The following is a 17,054-nucleotide window of genomic DNA, read 5'->3' as shown; positions in this document are numbered from 1 at the left end:
AAAACCAGAACACACACACACACACACACACACACACACACACACACACACCCACCACCAAGTAGGGTTGCTAAAATAAATTTGCAAATAGATGCAAAATTAATATTCTACAGGGCAGCCGTTCTTGAACTTTTTGGTCTCAGGATGCCTTTACACACTCACAAATCAGTGAGGCCCTCCACGAGCTCTTTTTTGTGGGTTAGATCTACCAATATTCGCCGTGTGAGAAATTAAAACCCGAACATTGCAAAACTCAAGCATACCCACGTGCACGTTCCTTAGCTGTTAGTCAGCGCTATGGTGGCAACATCCCAGGTCATTTAGTCTCTGGAAAACGCCACTGTATGCTTGCAAGTAAGTGAGAGAAAAATAGGCAAACAATCCCTTACAATGTCATGCAAGTAGATCTGACCTAACAGACTCCCTGGGAGCACCTCGGGCTCGGGCAATCCCCAGATGCACCCCGCTGATGCCACGCACGCTGCCATTGGGAGGAAAATGTAATGGCTGGCGTGGTTTGTTTCCTACCGGGTGGAAATCAATCATGTCTCTACCAGATGCAACTCCCCTTCATTGCCGTGGACAGGAGTCATTTGCATCGCCCTGCTTCCCACAGCGGCCCCTCCATAGGGCTCTAAAACAGCCTGGGTGATGACCGTCTGATGACCGTCTGCCCAAGGTACTCCTCCTCTAGGAGCAGCTATCCCTCCAGATCCACGAGACGATACCGAGAACTCGGCTGAAAGGACACCGGGCCCTTGCTTTGCTCATTTCCGAGTCTTTGTGAATTTCCTTGGCAGCAGGGAGCCTGCCTCTGTCTCCCTGGTGACGGGACGGTCTGGTTCTCTCTGTTCTTTTTCTGGTCTGTTGTTACGGTATAAGCTGCACATGGAGCTTCCCTTGGGTCTGTCCCTTTGTCGGAATCAGGGGCCGCCTGCCTCCCGTTGGCTCCCATTTCCTGCGTGGTGGGGAGGACAACAGAAGAGCTGGGTTGAGTCTCAGGGTTTCATCGGACCAGGATGGGTTTGCATCCTGACCTTCTGCGGTCCCGGGCTTGGGTCAGAAACTCAGATCCTTCATCTCCCGCCCCAGCTCCTGAGTCCGACAAAGAGACGCCATTCCCTTCATCTGTAAAAGCTCACCAAGGAGCTAGAAACAACTACAGTAAGAACAGCATCATAATCCTGATGATCCTCACGGCAGTGCCGAGAAGAGGAGGCACAGGGTAGAGATATTGCGATGTGCTCTTGGCTACAGCATAGTTCCTGGAATGGCCCTTCTGAAGCCCAACGTTCCGAGACCCGTGGTGTTTTCACATGGCAGACGGAGCCGCCAGGATGCTGGAACTGAAACAGCATCGGCCGAAACCACAGCGGCCACATCAACGTGCAAGTCATTTCTACTCGAGTCTCCCCCCAGAAAGAATTATTAGTCTCCCCTCAGTGATAATTATTCCTTGCGCCCTACTCAGGAGGCAGAGGAAATATCCTGATCACGAGTCCAGGATCACGGCTGGGAAGAGAAGTGTAACTGTGCATGGGCAGGCATGCGCGTCTTCACGACTTCAGTTGGGAATGTCTAGATTTGAAGATCAGATCGGCCCCAGGAGAAGAGGAGGCAGGGGAATCAGCAGAGAACTGTCCGGAGCAGGGCTGCCTCGATAAATGGCTAGCAAGTCCTTGCGTGTTCTAGGATGGCATTGGGCTACACAGCCTGGAAAACCCTCCATGGTGGCTCAACAAGAATTACTTGCCAAGCCCTAACAGTTTGGCTCAGTGGATAGAGCGTCGGCTTGTGGACTCAAGGGTCCCAGGTTCGATTCTAGTCAAGGGCATGTACCTTGGTTGCAGGCACATCCCCAGTGGGGAGTGTGCAGGAGGCAGCTGATGGATGTTTCTCTCTCATCGATGTTTCTGGCTCTCTATCTCTCTCCCTTCCTCTCTGTGAAAAATCAATAAAATATTAAAAAAAATATTTTAAAGAATTACTTGCCAAGTAAAATAAGTGCTCCCCTTCCTTACCATATAAACCTACACCTCACGCTGTCACTGCAATGCCGCATAGTGGCTGCTGCGTCCCCAGGAGTCTTCCGGTAGAAAAAAGAGGGAAAGAGCAACACACACGCACAGAAACACACCCATACACACGCATGTGCGCACACACACGTGTGCGCATGACTTCTCCTAGAAAGGAAAAGATCCCCCGGGTGGTTACCTCTGTGTGTGTGTGTATGGCCATATCTGTGTATGTAACTCTTCAGGCAGGTGGCAAAGAGGTTTGTTTTAGCTTTCCAGCCTCAGTAATAGAGGGAGACAAGCAGATATTGGCTGTAGGCAGCCTTTGGGTAAATGATTGGCAGTGTTCACCCAGCTCCCTTGTGAGAAATGCAGGGTGCAGAGACTTGACACAGCGCTGCAGGTGAGGATCCCGGTGGGAAAGGGCAGGGCCTTCGTATGCCCCCAGGTTGCTGCCTCTCCCTTCTCTGTCAATGCCCCACCTACTTCCCCACCCCAAACACCTTAGCATGTGAGGCCATACCGACGGCCTCAGGGACCCCATCTATCAAGTAAGCATCAAATGGGAAATTTTCTACGCTGGTGTCGAATAAGCCTCTCAAATACCTTATTTGGAACCCAGAGGCATGCGTTTTTTTGTGTTTTGGGGCGGGGCGTGGGGTGGGGTAGGATCCTTGCCATGGCTGGCAGAGGCTCAAGCTCAGTTCTGGCTCCTGGGTGTTTGGCCATGTGGTTTTCCACAACATTCAGTTCTGGAAAATGAGGACAAAATACCTACTTCACGGTTTTGCTAGGAGGGTCAACACCAACATACATGATAATAATGAAACAATCCACCACTGAAGGACCACTTGCCATGTGCTAGGACCTGTGCTCATCCCTTTTCCCATGAAGACGTACAGCAACACATCAAAGCACGTGTTATTATGCCCATTTTTCTGATGGAGAGAGAGAGTTGAGTAACTGGCCCCAGGTTATGCAGATGGTCAGGCCTGATTTCAACTCAGACTTGGCTCCCAAGACTTTGCTCCCAAATGGCTGTGCTACAGTGAAACCGGGTGAATACTAAGTGCTGTGAAATGTGAGTCAGGTGCCCAACCTAGGCGTGTGCATGAATGAATGAACAGACACATCTTGTCCATCTTTTATCCCCGCCCACCTCGTGTCCAGCAGAGTGCCAGGCACATATCAGGCACGTGGTGTTTATTCACACCCCACAACCACTGGGATGAGTGGGCTTATCCACTGGGCATTCTTCTGGCTGCCGGCACTATTCCCAAGGTTGGGGATGAGCTCAGAAGAAGGGATAAAATAGTTGCTCAGGAAATAGTTTGCTGAACTAAGATGAGGAGAACACAGAAGACTTTTCCCCAGCAGACATCACAACTGGCCACTCAAACTTCCTGTGAGATAGAGACAAGTGCTCCAACTCTCTAGCCCTCAGTTTATTCATCTTTCAAATGGGGTGACAACTCTTGCCCTACCATTCTGCCTGCGTCCACTCTTCCAGCACAAGCTTTCCTGCCTCGAACTTTGGCTTGACATTCCCTGTGTGTGCAATGCTCTCCTCTCTTCTCTTTGCATGGATGGCTGCCCTTCATCCTTAAGGCCTTGGCTGAAAAGTCACCTCCTCAGCGAGGCAGGTCTAAAGGGGACTCGCCCTACTTAACCCCCCAGTTACGCTTCAGCTTCATCAGGTGACTGTGATGATCATATCACTTCTGAAATGATTCTCTTCATTTATTTGTAAACATGTTCATTATTTATTCTCTCCCCTACAATACAAGCTTCCTGAACTGTGTCTCTTCCCCCCCCCCCCCCCCCCGTATGTCCCCAGGACCTGGCTCAGTGCCCAGAACAAAGGAAACACTCAATAAATATTTGTTGAGTGGATCAATATAGGCAGCCAGTAAATTAAGTTATTTCTAGTGGCACCGATATCATCATTAGAGAGGGACAGAGATCTGGCTGGGGAGATGGTGGACATCTGGTACCGAACGGCGTTCTCTGCTAGGGCATCAACAAGTACATCTTCATTCTCTGGGCGGCAGGAGGACCAGGGATGAAAGAGCGTGGGCCAAGGGGGTAAGTCATGTTATCAGGAGACCCGCGTTGGATTCTGGTCCAGCTGATTTGCCCTCTCAATCCACATGGAAGACTGAGTGTCTGATATCTAGATAAGGAGAGAGAATTGCTCCTGGGTGAATTCATTTGTGGGGGTGCAAAATGAGCTCAACTGGTATAGGAGGCCTGGTTTGAGTCTTAGTTCTACCACGTAGGAGCTGTGTGGCCCTGGGCAGTACCTTCACTTCCGTGAGCCTCATTTCCCCTTCTTTATGAAGCTGGGATAGAGTGAGTTGAATATAATACTAACAGACATAAAGGTGTTTGTCAGATGCCAAATGCAAAGCATGCATGAGAGATTTTCTCCTTTCCCGCCTCCTCCTTCTTCTTCCTCTCATTCTCCCGCCATCTCCTCCTCTTTCTCCTCCTCTTCCTGACTCTCATGTACTATTACCTCCGAAGTCCAGATTTCCACTACATACAGCGAAGCAGGTTTAAGAACATGACAGGAGGGAAGGGCTGCAGGATCGCCGGTCTCTCAATCGCACGGCACAGAAGCACGGACACTAGACTGAACACCTACCTTTTGTTTTGAGTCCCACACTAGAGGGACTGTCTAGAGATTTTAAAGGGATAGCCCTGGAGTAAACATCTTGGACTAATCGCTTCTACTCTGGGGGGACCTCATTTTCATCTTATATAAAGGGGTGAGGTCTATGGGGATAGCCAAGCTGAGCCTATGCTGGGAAACAGTCTGGGGCCCTAATGGGACTCAGAGGGCAATGGGGCTGTGATGGACTAGTGATGCCTGCCATGGACTTGTCGGGGGCAGGGGTGGCACAGATGCCCACACTGGCCCTCCTGGTCCACAGTGCTGATCAGGTGCCTCTCTGCAGTGCTTCTCTAGCTGAATTGTCACAGTGAGTCACCCCAGAGACATATGCAGCCCAGTATCTTGCCCATGACAGAGGTGCAGAGAGGACCACAGGGGAGCACACGTGTTTTCCAGGACGTCCACCTTCAACTTTAGTAATTTGCTTCCTAACAGGCTTGGTTAATTCATTAGGAGCCAATCACTTGTGAATTTAACTAAGCTTTTTGGGGGAAATTACTTAGAATTTCCACCTCAGCAGCTTATGGAGGAAATGAATCCTAGAAGTTTATTAGTGGCTGCATCACCTGGGGTTTCTGTTTAAGTTATCCAAGCTACAGAAAGGTGGACAGGGAGGGTGGAGGCCCTGCCTCTAACCAGGCGCTGACAAGTGTGGCCACTGTCACCTTTCTGTGGATCTCGCCTCCGCCCTTCTCAGTCTGTACCTCTCATGGATGAAGAGGATGGCCTGGTTGTCAGGCAACAGCCCATGGAGTAACGATAGCTCTGATCCCTTAAAGCTTGGATTAAATGCCACCTCCTCTAGGAAGCCCATTCTAATCTCCGAGGGTAAGAATTAATCTGTGTTTATTCTGAGCTTCCCAAGCACTGGGCCATGTAACAACCATCTGCCGAATAGAGAAAAAGTCATTATTCTTTATGAAGCACTTCCAAGTCCTTGCGGGCCCCAACAACTTATAATAGTGATGAGGTAATAATTAACAATAATAGTATATATATGTATATTAGAGGCCCGGTGCACGAAATTCATGCACAGGTAGGGTTCCTAGGCCTGGCTGGCAATCAGGGCCAATCGGGGCCTTCCTTCCCCCGGCTGCTGGCTGCCAGCTGGGGCCTTCCTTTATTCTGCACTGCTCTCTGCTGGTCAGTGCATGTCATAGTGAGTGGTTGAACTCCTGGTTGGTTGAACTCCCAAGGGGACAATTTGCATATTAGCCTTTTATTATGTAGGATATTTGCTATGTGTCAGGCACTATCTTTTTACATGGACTATCTCACCTGCACAGAAAACTTTTGAGGGAAGCAGTATTATTTCCATTTACTAGATGAGGAGACTGAGGCACTGAGAGTTGAAGTTATTTTCTGCAATTTGAATGTGAGAAAACAGAAGCGAAGGTAAGGAAGTTAACCAGGGTGGTATAGTCAACAAAAGGTGGAGCTGAGTCTCAGTGCTAAGTGCCGTTACATCAGGCGGCCTCTCTCCCTCTCTCTCTGTCTCCCTGTCTCCCCATCTCTCTCAAGAATATTTCATATTGCATCATGTGTTATAATTAGTTGCTACTTGCTTGCTTGCACTTAATTTATCAAAATTATATCACAAAACTGGGGCGAGATGAAGGATGGCGGTTTCAGTACATTAGCAATTACTTGAGGTCAAGGCTGTTCTTTTTTAAAATATATTTTTATTGATTTCAGAGAGGAAGGGAGAGGGACAGAGAGATAGAAACATCAGTGATGAGAGAGAATCATTGACTGGCTGCTTCCGGCACACCCCACACTGGGGATTGAGCCCACAACCTGGATATGTGCCTTGACCAGGAATTGAACCATGACTTCCTGGTTCATAGGTAGACACTCAACCACTGAGCAACACTGGCTGGGAAAGGCTGTTCTTGATTATTTTTTTATCATTACGAATTCCATTTCTGGAGCAGAGACAAGTCCGGGTTCACCGATCCCCTTCCTATTCTTTGTGGGCTCGAGCTAGACTACATTGCCAGCATCCCTTGTAGTCAAGTGAACCAATGTGACAGAGTTGTGGTCAAGGAAAGGTCCATTTCCTGACCCCCCGACCCCCCAATTGCACAGCCACCCCATGGTTCTTCATGTGCCTCTCTTTCCCTGTCTGCCAGCTGGATGCAGAGGACCCAGTGGAAGACTCCGAGGCCTAGGGGATGGGGAAGCATAGATGGCAGGAGCTGGGTCCCCTCATGACTAGATGGGGCAGAGGTCAGCTCCCTTCTTCCTCCTCTACCCCTTGCGCTGGGTTCTGATTCGAGTGAAAAATAAACTTTCATTGCGTTAAACCTCATTAAGGTCTTGGAGTTGTTTGTTATCGTGGTTGGCCTACCCTGATGAATGAACCCTCCTTACCAGTTCTCAGCCCAATTAGCTAATCCTCTGCATAAATAGAGCTTAAAATAGATATATGTGTGTTGATTCAAATTGTCTTGGTCTGCCCCCTTTGCCAATTAGAAATATTTTCTAATTTTGATTCATTGAGTCATTAATTCATTCACTTAGTGCTTACCATATACATCAGCTATCTACTGCCGCGTAACAATATTACTATAAACTTGTGGCTTAAAACAACTCACATTTATTATCTCACAGTTTCTGCGAGTTATAATCTGAATGTGACTTAGGTGGCTCCTTTGCAAGATTGTAATTAAAGGTGATGGCAAAGGTGGGGCTCTCACCTGGATGCTGGACAGAAGAAGGCTCCACTTCCAAAGTCACAGGTTTCTTGTAGATTTTAGTTTTCTAAGTTCTGGGACTGGGGAGTTCCGTTTCTTGATGGCTGTTTGTGGAGGCCACCCTGAGATCCCAGAGTCTGTCTGTGGTTCCATCACACACAGGGTGGCTGTTTGCTTACTCGAAACCAGCAAGAGGGAGAGAGTCCACCAAGATGGGCACCATATCCTAACATAACCTAGTCACATAATCACATTTTAAATCACCTATATCCCATCACGTTTGCTGTAGTCTATTGGCTAGAGCCAAGTCGCAGGCCACACCCACACTCAGGGTTCTGAGTTATTGTTTTCTTATTTACCCCCTACCTTGTAGCTGTTGCAGGGGTGACTAGCGCTGAGGAAGTCTTGCGTGTGAGTGTAAACGGGTAGTAGGGATGTTGTTTCTGGGAATGAGAGTAATTTCCTCATGTCTAGGGGTCTCAACCAAGGCCCCAAGAGTTAAAGAGATATATCTAAGCTTCTCTCTTACCAACGCTGTTTCCTCCTTATTAGCCCAGACATATGAACTCATGGTCCAATAGGGCCTAAGCAATAGCTTGAGGCTGCCCAACAGCTGCCGTGACCTGCCAGGAGGCGTGGAGCAGCTAGTAATTGCCACTGAAGCTGAACATAATGAATTAGATGACTCTTGACTATTTGCACTTAATTTATCAAAATTATATCACAAAACTGGGGCACCATGAAGGATTGCTGCCAAGTAGGAAACTCGGTGTAAATAGGTCCTCAGGCACCTAAGGAGGGAGGATTGGGCAGGAAATGGAGCCCATCTCCCTCGAGCTCGCTCTGTGTGCCCGGCACTGTCCCAGCCTTCAGACGCACAATGTCACTTAAATTTCATAAGTGCTCAGTGAGCTAATGTAATATATTCATTTTTCAAACGAGGAAGCTGAAGTTCAGAGAGGTTAAGTAACTTGTGCAAGGCCACACAGCCAATAAGTGCCAAAGGCAGGAATAGAACTTGGCTCTGTTTGACTCTAGGGCAACGTGCTTGCCCTAGGTGGTGCCAGTGTGAGGTCTCTTCACTTACCTTCATTATCCACACAAATTTATAGGGCTCATCTGCATATGGATTTCACAGCAGGGGCCCAGTGCTGGGAAGCTTGGCTGGATCTGCCCTGGAGGGAGGCTGGGAAAGGAGAAGGGAAGGGAAGGAGGGAGAACTTGTTATAACCCCCGGAAGGAGGAGCAGAGAAGTGGCAGACAGCGTGGAGATCTTCCAGATAAGGCTTTGGAAGCTTCCTGAGAAATGATAATCTGTTTAGAGAGTGCTTGAATTGTATCTCGAAATGGCCTCTCAAACCCCTTTACTTTCTCCATCCCCATGGTCACCTTCATAGATCTACATCTCCTCTCTCCTGTGAACAGTGGTAACACCGAATGGGTGGTTGGCTCCAGCTTTATTCCTGCCTGATCCATCAAAGTAGGATGATCGCAGGATCCCTTTAAAACAAGTGAACCATTTAAATCTCCTGCTTGAATGTGTCAAGGGCTTTCCTTTGCTTTTAGTATAGTAATACATCCCAACTTCTAGACATGGTTTGTTTGGTCCACAAAGTTAATCCATATACCTCCCCATTTCTCATCATTTCTTTCTTGCTCTTTCCAATGGAATAGAACTTCTTTCTTATCCTTAAACTAGTGGCCCGGTGCATGAAATTCATGCACATTAAAAGGGAATTAATTCGAGGAAATATTTTAATATTGCTATTTGCCCTTTCTCTATAATAGAAGTGTCAGAGATGAAAGGAAATGAGTAAAATGTATATGAAAATAATATATGAATTTATTAATAAATAAACAATAATGAAATGATATAACAACAAAGACATGATATAGAAACAACAAAAACATGATATGAAAACAACAAAGACATGATATAAAAACAACAAAATCATGATATAAAAACAACAAAAACATTATATAAAAAAACATTGATGCAAACAATGACTGATAGTTATTAAACGTATTCTAATATCTCCCTGTACACCACATTAAGAGTGAAAACCCTTTCAGAGTGCTGGACTAATTTCCCTTGTGATGAAGTATTTACAACTTTAACTTTAACATCACATGCTCTTTGAACTTGAGAGAAAGCAACATATAACTGACCTACTCCAAAAACGGGTTCAGGTAGGAATATTCCTACTCTGCCTAGAGTTTGTCTTTGTGATTTATTAATAGTCATCACAAATGCTGGCATCATGGGAAACTGTCTTCGAATCAATTTAAATGGGAGGCCAGTGTCAGATGGGGACAAATCAATTCTTAGAATCAGAACAATCTCTCCTTCCGCTGGTCCTATTAATACTTCAGCTTTGATAATGTTAGATTGTAATCTTTTGATAATAAATCTAGTATCATTACAAAGACCCAGGCTTGTGCTCTTATTGGGGGTTGAACTGTGGTCTTCTGGTTCATAGGTCAATATGTAACCACTGAGCCATGCTGGTGGGATTATATTTTCTTTTAAAATTCTTTGACATGTTTATAACAGTTATTTTAGAGGTTTTGTTTGTTCATTACCATGTCTGGGTTATCTGTGGATCTATCTATATTGACTATCTTTTCTCTTGATTATGGGTCTTATTTTTTCTTCCTCTTTGTATGTCTCCTTATTTTTAACTAGAGGCCTGGTGCACGAATTCATGCATGGGTGGGATCTCTCAGCCTGGCCAGTGATCAAGGCCTAATGGGGGGCTGTCCAGCTGGGGGGAGGGACCCCAGTAGGTTGGCCAGTGGGTCCGGGGCAGGAGGTGGGGGGGGGGGCGGCTGGGGGGATGGGCTGCGGGAAGTTGGTTGTGGGAGCACACTGACCACCAGGGGGAAGATACTGCATTGAGTGTCTGCCTCCTGGTGGTCAGTGTGCATCATAGTGGTTGGTCCACCAGTTGTTCTGGTCGTTCTGGTCATTCTGGTTTTTCAGTCGTAATGGTTACTTAGGCTTTTATATATATAGATTGTATGTTGGAAATTTTAATTAAACAAGCAGTAGAGACTGAACTAGATTATATATAATTTTTCCCCCCAGAGAGGCACACTCTTTTCCTTGTCAGGAATCAGGATGAGTGGGTGATCCTTCAGATCGCACCATGTTCAAGCTGAGCTGGGCTGAGGTAAAGCTTAATTAATTTAGTTGACTTTTGGTTTCAAATGAGATAACAGAGATCTGTTAACCTTCATCCCAGCATCTAACTTTCCATGCTGCCACTGCCAAGAGACCATTTCTTTGATCTTATCAGAATTTGGGTCAGGAGGGTCTTGGCTTACAGCTTTGGTTAATTTCAGTTCATCTCTAGATTCAACCTAAGCACAAAACTACAAGACCCATCTCTGCTTCTCAGCCCCAACTCCACAGCTGCCTACGCAGCACGATTCCTGTGGGGAACTGGTTGGTCAAGAGATTTATTGTTGCATTTGGACTCTTCTAGATTCCAATCTGTCATGCCAGCCCACATTGTCACTAAAAGTTCGCTGGTGTACCTTCGTTTCAGCAAAGTCCCTCTGCCAACTTCTCTGCCCATATAAACCCAGATCAGGCCACCGACCTCAGGTGTGGGGATGGTGGTGCTCTTTCCTCACTGGTGCAGAGCTGGTTCCTCCATGGAATTTGGCTCATTTAAACTTCTTTGCATCCACGACTCATCGGTGATTTTAAAGAAAAGTGTGACATTAAGTTTATCTGGTGTTTTCTTCTGCTAATGACGGAACAGTGGTCTTTTGCAACCTTGTGCATCTAACCAGCAGTGATTCCCCCTTCATAACAGCTATAACATTTGTAATTCCCTCTAACACTCCAGACTCCTCTTCCAGGCTGTAAACATGATGAGGGCATCACGTGTCTGCCTTGTTCAGTGAAGTACACCAGGTCCTGGCACATTGTGAGTGCTCAGGTGTATCCCCGAGGCCCTGTGCTAGGTGCTGGGGCAGCAGGTTGGTTCAGAACAGTCCAGTTGTCCATCTGCTCATGGTTGAGATGTGAGCCTGGGTCAAGGCACATCCATTTCTTCAACAGGGAAGGGATCGTCAATGCTCAGATGGTCTGGACTATGTCTCCAGGTTCATCATGATTTAGGGAAATCATCACCTTTGTCTTAGGGCAGCGGTTCTCAACCTGTGGGTCACGACCCCTTTGGCGGTCGAACGACCCTTTCACAGGGGTCGCCTAAGACCATCCTGCATATCAGATGTTTACATGGCCATTCATAACAGTAGCAACAGTACAGTTATGAAGTAGCAATGAAAATAATTTTATGGTTGGGTCACAACATGAGGAACTGTATTTAAAGGGCCAGAAGGTTGAGAACCACTGTCTTAGGACATGGAGGGGCCAAGCTTCTTTTCCTCCAGCCAGGCCTCCGAGCATGATCTATCAGCCAAGGGCTGCTCTCCTCTCTGGGTGGAGGAAGAGTCAGATTGGGTGGGGGAGGGGGAGGGGTGGGAGCCAAGTCTGTCACAATATCAGTGATCTGGCTGCTCCGGACTTGTGAGTCTGCCTTGGAGAGAATTGCAAGCATGGAAGAGGCTCTGCTGAATGGAGACCTGAACTTCAAGTTCAACAGCCCCTGATATGGGGAAAGAAATCTAAAAGAGGGAAACGCCTCCAGGCACACCTGTGAGTTACTTTCTACTCGTCTTTACCAGCAACCAGAAGAGCAATGGGAGCAGTTTACTGACACTTCCTGTTCTAGGTACTGTGCCGAACCCTTCACATATACAGTTTAGCTAACGTGTTCTTTTTTTTTTTTTATTGTTTTATTGCTTAAAGTATTACAAAGGGTATTACATATGTGTCCTTTTTTTCCCCCCGCCCTTGACAATCCCCTGGCCTCCCCTACCCCCCAGTGTCTTATGTCCATTGGTTATGCTTATATGCATACATACAAGTCCTTCGGTTGATCTCTTACCCCCTCCCTCCTATCCCGCAACCCTCCCAGGCCTTCCCGCTGCAGTTTGACAATCTGTTTGAGGCAGCTCTGCCTCTGTATCTATTATTGTTCATAAGTTTATAATGGTCTTTATTATCCCTGAATGAGTGAGATCATGTGGTATTTTTCCTTCATTGACTGGCTTATTTCACTTAGCATAATGCTCTCCAGTTCCATCCATGACGTTGCAAATGGTAAGAGTTCCTTCTTTTTTACAGCAGCATAGTATTCCATCGTGTAGATGTACCACAGTTTTCTAATCCATTCATCTACTGATGAGCACTTAGGCTGTTTCCAGATCTTAGCTATGGTGAATTGTTCTGCTATGAACATAGGGGTGCATATATCCTTTCTGATTGGTGTTTCTGGTTTCTTGGGATATATTCCTAGAAGTGGGATCACAGGGTCAAATGGGAGTTCCATTTTTAGTTTTTTGAGGAAACTCCATACTGTCTTCCATAGTGGCTGCACCAGTCTGCATTCCCACCAGCAGTGCACGAGTGTTCCTTTCTCTCCACATCCTCTCCAGCACTTGTCGTTTGACATGTTCTTATAAATACCTCTTTCGAAGGTGACATGCTTGGTTCAGATAGGTTGAGTTCCTTGCCACAAGTCACACACTGGGGAGTGTCGGAGCCAGGAGGGGAAACCCAGGTGTCCGACTGCAAAGCCTGTGTTTTTTCCAGCCACCTGCTCGTCGTTGATGGTTGCCTCTTCTGTGCCAGCCACTCATTCAACATTAATACTGACTTTCCAAATTGGACAATATGCCTTCAATAGGCAAGGGTACTGAGGTTCAGAAATGTGAGGGTTTGCTCAGTGTCACTTATATGTGCGAGAGCTGAAATCTGATCGTAGATCAGTACTGCCAGAACCTAGAGCTTCTCGTCTGCCCACATCCTCCCTCACCCTTGCCCAGCCCTGCTCCATGGACTAGGCTCCTGCTCTTCCAGAGGGGCACCTGCAGGGCTCTTGACCTTGGTCTCCTGGTTGGGTTTAGCCAGCGGGGAAGCCAGAGGCTGGGAGGAGAGGAGGTTGGGGTGCTTCCCTGTGGTTTTGGCAGTGGATGTTGGTGGCCTCCAGCCCTCAGACTCTGAGAGTAACTTTCCCCCCTTGTCGCTCAGACCTGGGGGGAGGGGGCGTCCCAGTTCCTGCCGTTGCTAGTCCCTGGGTGCCTCCGCATCCCTTGTGGGCCCTCTGAATCCTGCCCACCCCTGTGTGGCCACCAGAGTCCCTTCATTAAAAATATCTTCAAAACTACCATCTGAGTGAGCGCCTGTTTCCTGCCAAGACGCTGGCTGATATAATTTCTCATCAGAGATCCAAAATTCAGGAATAAGATTTCAAAAGCTAGCTTGGCTCGGAGCCCGTTTTGAGAAAATGTTCACTTCCTTCCAGAAAAACAGCTTCCACGCTGGCCTCATCTCGTTTTGCCGTCTGCAGGCCTCTGTGCTTGGACTCCAGGCTCCTGACACCAGCCAAGTGCCCGGTCCGGGGTCAGCACTCCCAGCATCTGTGCCTGGAGCCACCCTGTGGCCGCGTGTCCATGGCGCCGATCCTGGCGGCAGTGAAAGAAGATGCAGTCTAATTAGGCTCCTTCTGGGCGCTGGTGGGAAGGAGGGTGCAGATGTCTCTTCCCCGTGGCCTGGGGCTGCTCCTGCCTGGAGGAGGATGCGTGAGCTGATCACTGGGCAGAGCGTCCAGGACGGCAGCTTTCCAGCCTGTCTGGGCCAAGATGGGGGAGGTTTGGCCGGGGATCCCTGGGGAGGGAGCCCTGGCTCCCCATCACTGTGACCTGCATTTCTCTCCTTGTGTCTGTCTCTGGCATTACTGGGTGGGTTGGACATATTCGGCATCCAGCAGGGCTTGGAAGCGCAGGCTAGGGATGGAGAGTGGGGTGGGCGGGGAGCTGCAGTGAATCAGACCAGAGGTGGGAGCTTGGCAGACAGTGGGTGCTCTTGCTCAGTTGGCAGAGAAAGGGGAGGGAGGGAAGTAGCACTTACGGCACACGTGTCACCGATGGGCACTGCTTGGCATTGTCTTGTGGAGTCCTCGCCACAACCTGTGAGGCAGGCGGCCGTGACCCTGCCTTGCCATTGACCTACGAAGGTTCAGAGAGCCATGCAACCTCTGAGTGTGGGAGAGGAAGCTGGTTGCTGAGTCTCCTTGCATGAAATGGAATCTTTCTTTGGTGCAGAAGACATTTAAATCTTCTGAACTTCAGATTTGGGGTCTGTGAAATGGGAGCCCTGACACTTGCTTCAGAGTTGGGGTAAGAGTCAAGGAGGTAAAGGCGTGTTAAGACTAAATGCTTCCCTGGGTCAACAGTTGCCTTTGGTGACTTAGCCTCCCAAGGAATGCAATCAAAAAACAGGCCAGCTCTGGATGCTAATAAGGTGTGCATTGATGTTACGGGTGGACCAACGAGAGGTAGATATGAGTCTTCTAACACGGTTAGGCCTAAAATACAACCCTAAAAGCCCAGGCTAAGCCAACCCCTCAGAATCCCATATGAAAATAAACTTTATGTTAAAACGTTTGAAAAGACTGACTACTTTAAGAAATGCTGAGCCAATGTGGGAGGCTGTGGAGGCAGCGACATGCCTACGTAGGAAGAGTTAGGGACACGGTACGGTTATGTAGGGCAGCCAGACAAAGAGTTATAAAACTTGTTTGTACAGAAAACATTTTTAAAGGGAAATTTTCATTTTTTTTTCCCCTGGTGGCTTTGCGGGGTGGCTGACGGAAGTTGTGGGGGTGGTTACTGTAGGTATATTACTGGTAATACTGAATGGGCTTCCATGTCTTGTGGGACCCAGAGGTTCTCTTGATATTCATTCTAGAATTGCAGTGCCCAATACATTTGTGAATACACACATGTGGCTACTTAAATGGAAATCATTTCAGCTTATAGGAAGCGAACAATTCCTTAGGCTACATCTCAAGTGCCAGCAGCCACATGTGGCCAGTGGCTGCCCTGCTGGACCGCACGGGTTTAGCGCATTTCTACCACCTCTGTGAACAGTGTTGATCCAGAAGATCTGGCAGTGCTAGAGCTGACCTGGTTATCAGGACCAACCTCATCTGATCCCCAATTTTACTGAGAAAGGAAGCGTGGCCCAGAGAAGTCCGACGGCGCTGGCATCCAGGTGCTAAACGTGCCCAGGCAGTGACTTAAATAATCAGCGGACGCTCTGGCACGGGGCCAGCTGCTCAGGTGTCTCCAGAAGGGAAGGGCTCTCCCTCCTGCCGAGTCCTCAGAGAGCCAGGCGGGAGCAGAGAGGGTGGGAGAGGTAGGTACCCGCCCGGGTGATGGTGGGCGGTTGTCTGCTCAGACTCCTGGCTGTGAATGGCGCCCCTCATGATGGGGCTGCCATTTTCTGAGCTTCTTGCCTCTTGCCTCTCTGCCTGTTGTTCTCAGGGCTTGCTGAGGGGCCCTGACATCATTCCAGGACTCAGAGACTCCAAGCTTTTAAATGTTTCCATTGATTTTTTTTTTTTTTGAAGAGGGTAGAAGGGAGGGGGAGGGACAAAGAGATAGAAACATGGATGTGAGAGAGACACATCAATTGGTTGTCTCCTGTCCATGCCCCGATCAGGGTCTGGGATCGAGCCTGCAACTGAGGTACATGCCCTTGACCAGAATTGAACCCCGGGACCCTTCAGTCTGCGGGCCAATGCTCTATCCACTGAGCCATACCGGCTAGGGCCTGGATTTTAAACTCCACAAGGTAGATGGCCTGGCCAACCAAAGCGAGGTTTGACTGGTAGTCTTGCAGATAACATGGACCCTCAGGAGTCCCCAGACCTGGGGGCAGATCCGTGGTCCAATGTCAAGGGTTGTGAATCCCTACGCGGCCATTTGAAATTTTGTGTCCTCCACTGTAAAATGTGAGTGCACACTGGACGCAGGGGACCCTCTGTCCTCCACCCAGTGACTTGTACTGTCTCTTGTGTCTTCTTGTCTTGGCCTGCAAGGCCCTCACAGGGTCTTGTCTGCTGGGTTAGCTTCTGTGTCCAGGGACCGCTGGTGGGTCACTGTACCTGGGAAGCTTCCTTTGAGCCCCATCTCCACAGCAGGCAGAGTTCTGGCCATCTCCGCTTGCAGAGGACCCTTCCCGAACACAGCTAGCACCTGAGGACCACATGGTGTGGGATCCTTTGCTTTTTGATCTCACAGTCAACCTGTGAGCCTCTTGAGGGCAGAAACGGTGCTGGGTCCACTCTGATGCCCACCACTTAGTCGGACACATAGCAGGTACTGACAATGATCCGGGGTGAAAGACTAAGCGATTCAGCTCCCTGAGGGCAAGAGCCACAGCTCCTAACTCTGTGCACCCCTCCCTTGTACCCCACCTTCACCCCTGCAGTGCCTGGCGCAAACCGAGTAGCTGATAAGTGCTTATGGAATAAATGATTATTTTAATTACTCAGTGAGTCACCACAGGGTTCCTTTAAATAGCACTTATTCTGATGCATTTAAATGTTCATTTATAAATAACCATTCACCAGGAAGCTCAGAGAAGGGAAACGCACGGGGCGGGGAGGCGTTGGCAGAAAGACTTTCTGCTAAAGGCTCCCAGGACAGCGGAGAGGAGAGAGTGCGGAACCTGAGCCCGAGGCCCGGGCACTGACGCTCGTTAGCTGCATGGCATCAAACTCTCACAGCCATCGGCACACG

General features: G+C 48.4%; 1 protein-coding gene across 1 annotated transcript in view; it reads right to left on the bottom strand.

Moving 5' to 3' along the window:
- Positions 1 to 16,469, bottom strand: part of ISX (intestine specific homeobox) — a 58,569-nt gene extending 42,100 nt beyond the window's left edge. The window contains exons 1-2 of the mRNA XM_036299047.1: positions 16,360 to 16,469; positions 14,205 to 14,282 (exon numbers count right to left, since the gene is read on the bottom strand). Coding sequence (XP_036154940.1) covers positions 14,205 to 14,282; positions 16,360 to 16,469 — 188 coding nt within the window. The remainder of the gene's footprint in view (positions 1 to 14,204; positions 14,283 to 16,359) is intronic.
- Between the last annotated feature and the right edge of the window lie 585 nt (positions 16,470 to 17,054).

Source organism: Myotis myotis, unplaced genomic scaffold (genome assembly GCF_014108235.1).
Source record: "Myotis myotis isolate mMyoMyo1 unplaced genomic scaffold, mMyoMyo1.p scaffold_m19_p_3, whole genome shotgun sequence".
Classification (NCBI taxonomy): Eukaryota; Metazoa; Chordata; class Mammalia; order Chiroptera; family Vespertilionidae; genus Myotis; species Myotis myotis.
This window is presented reverse-complemented; position numbering and strand designations above follow the sequence as displayed.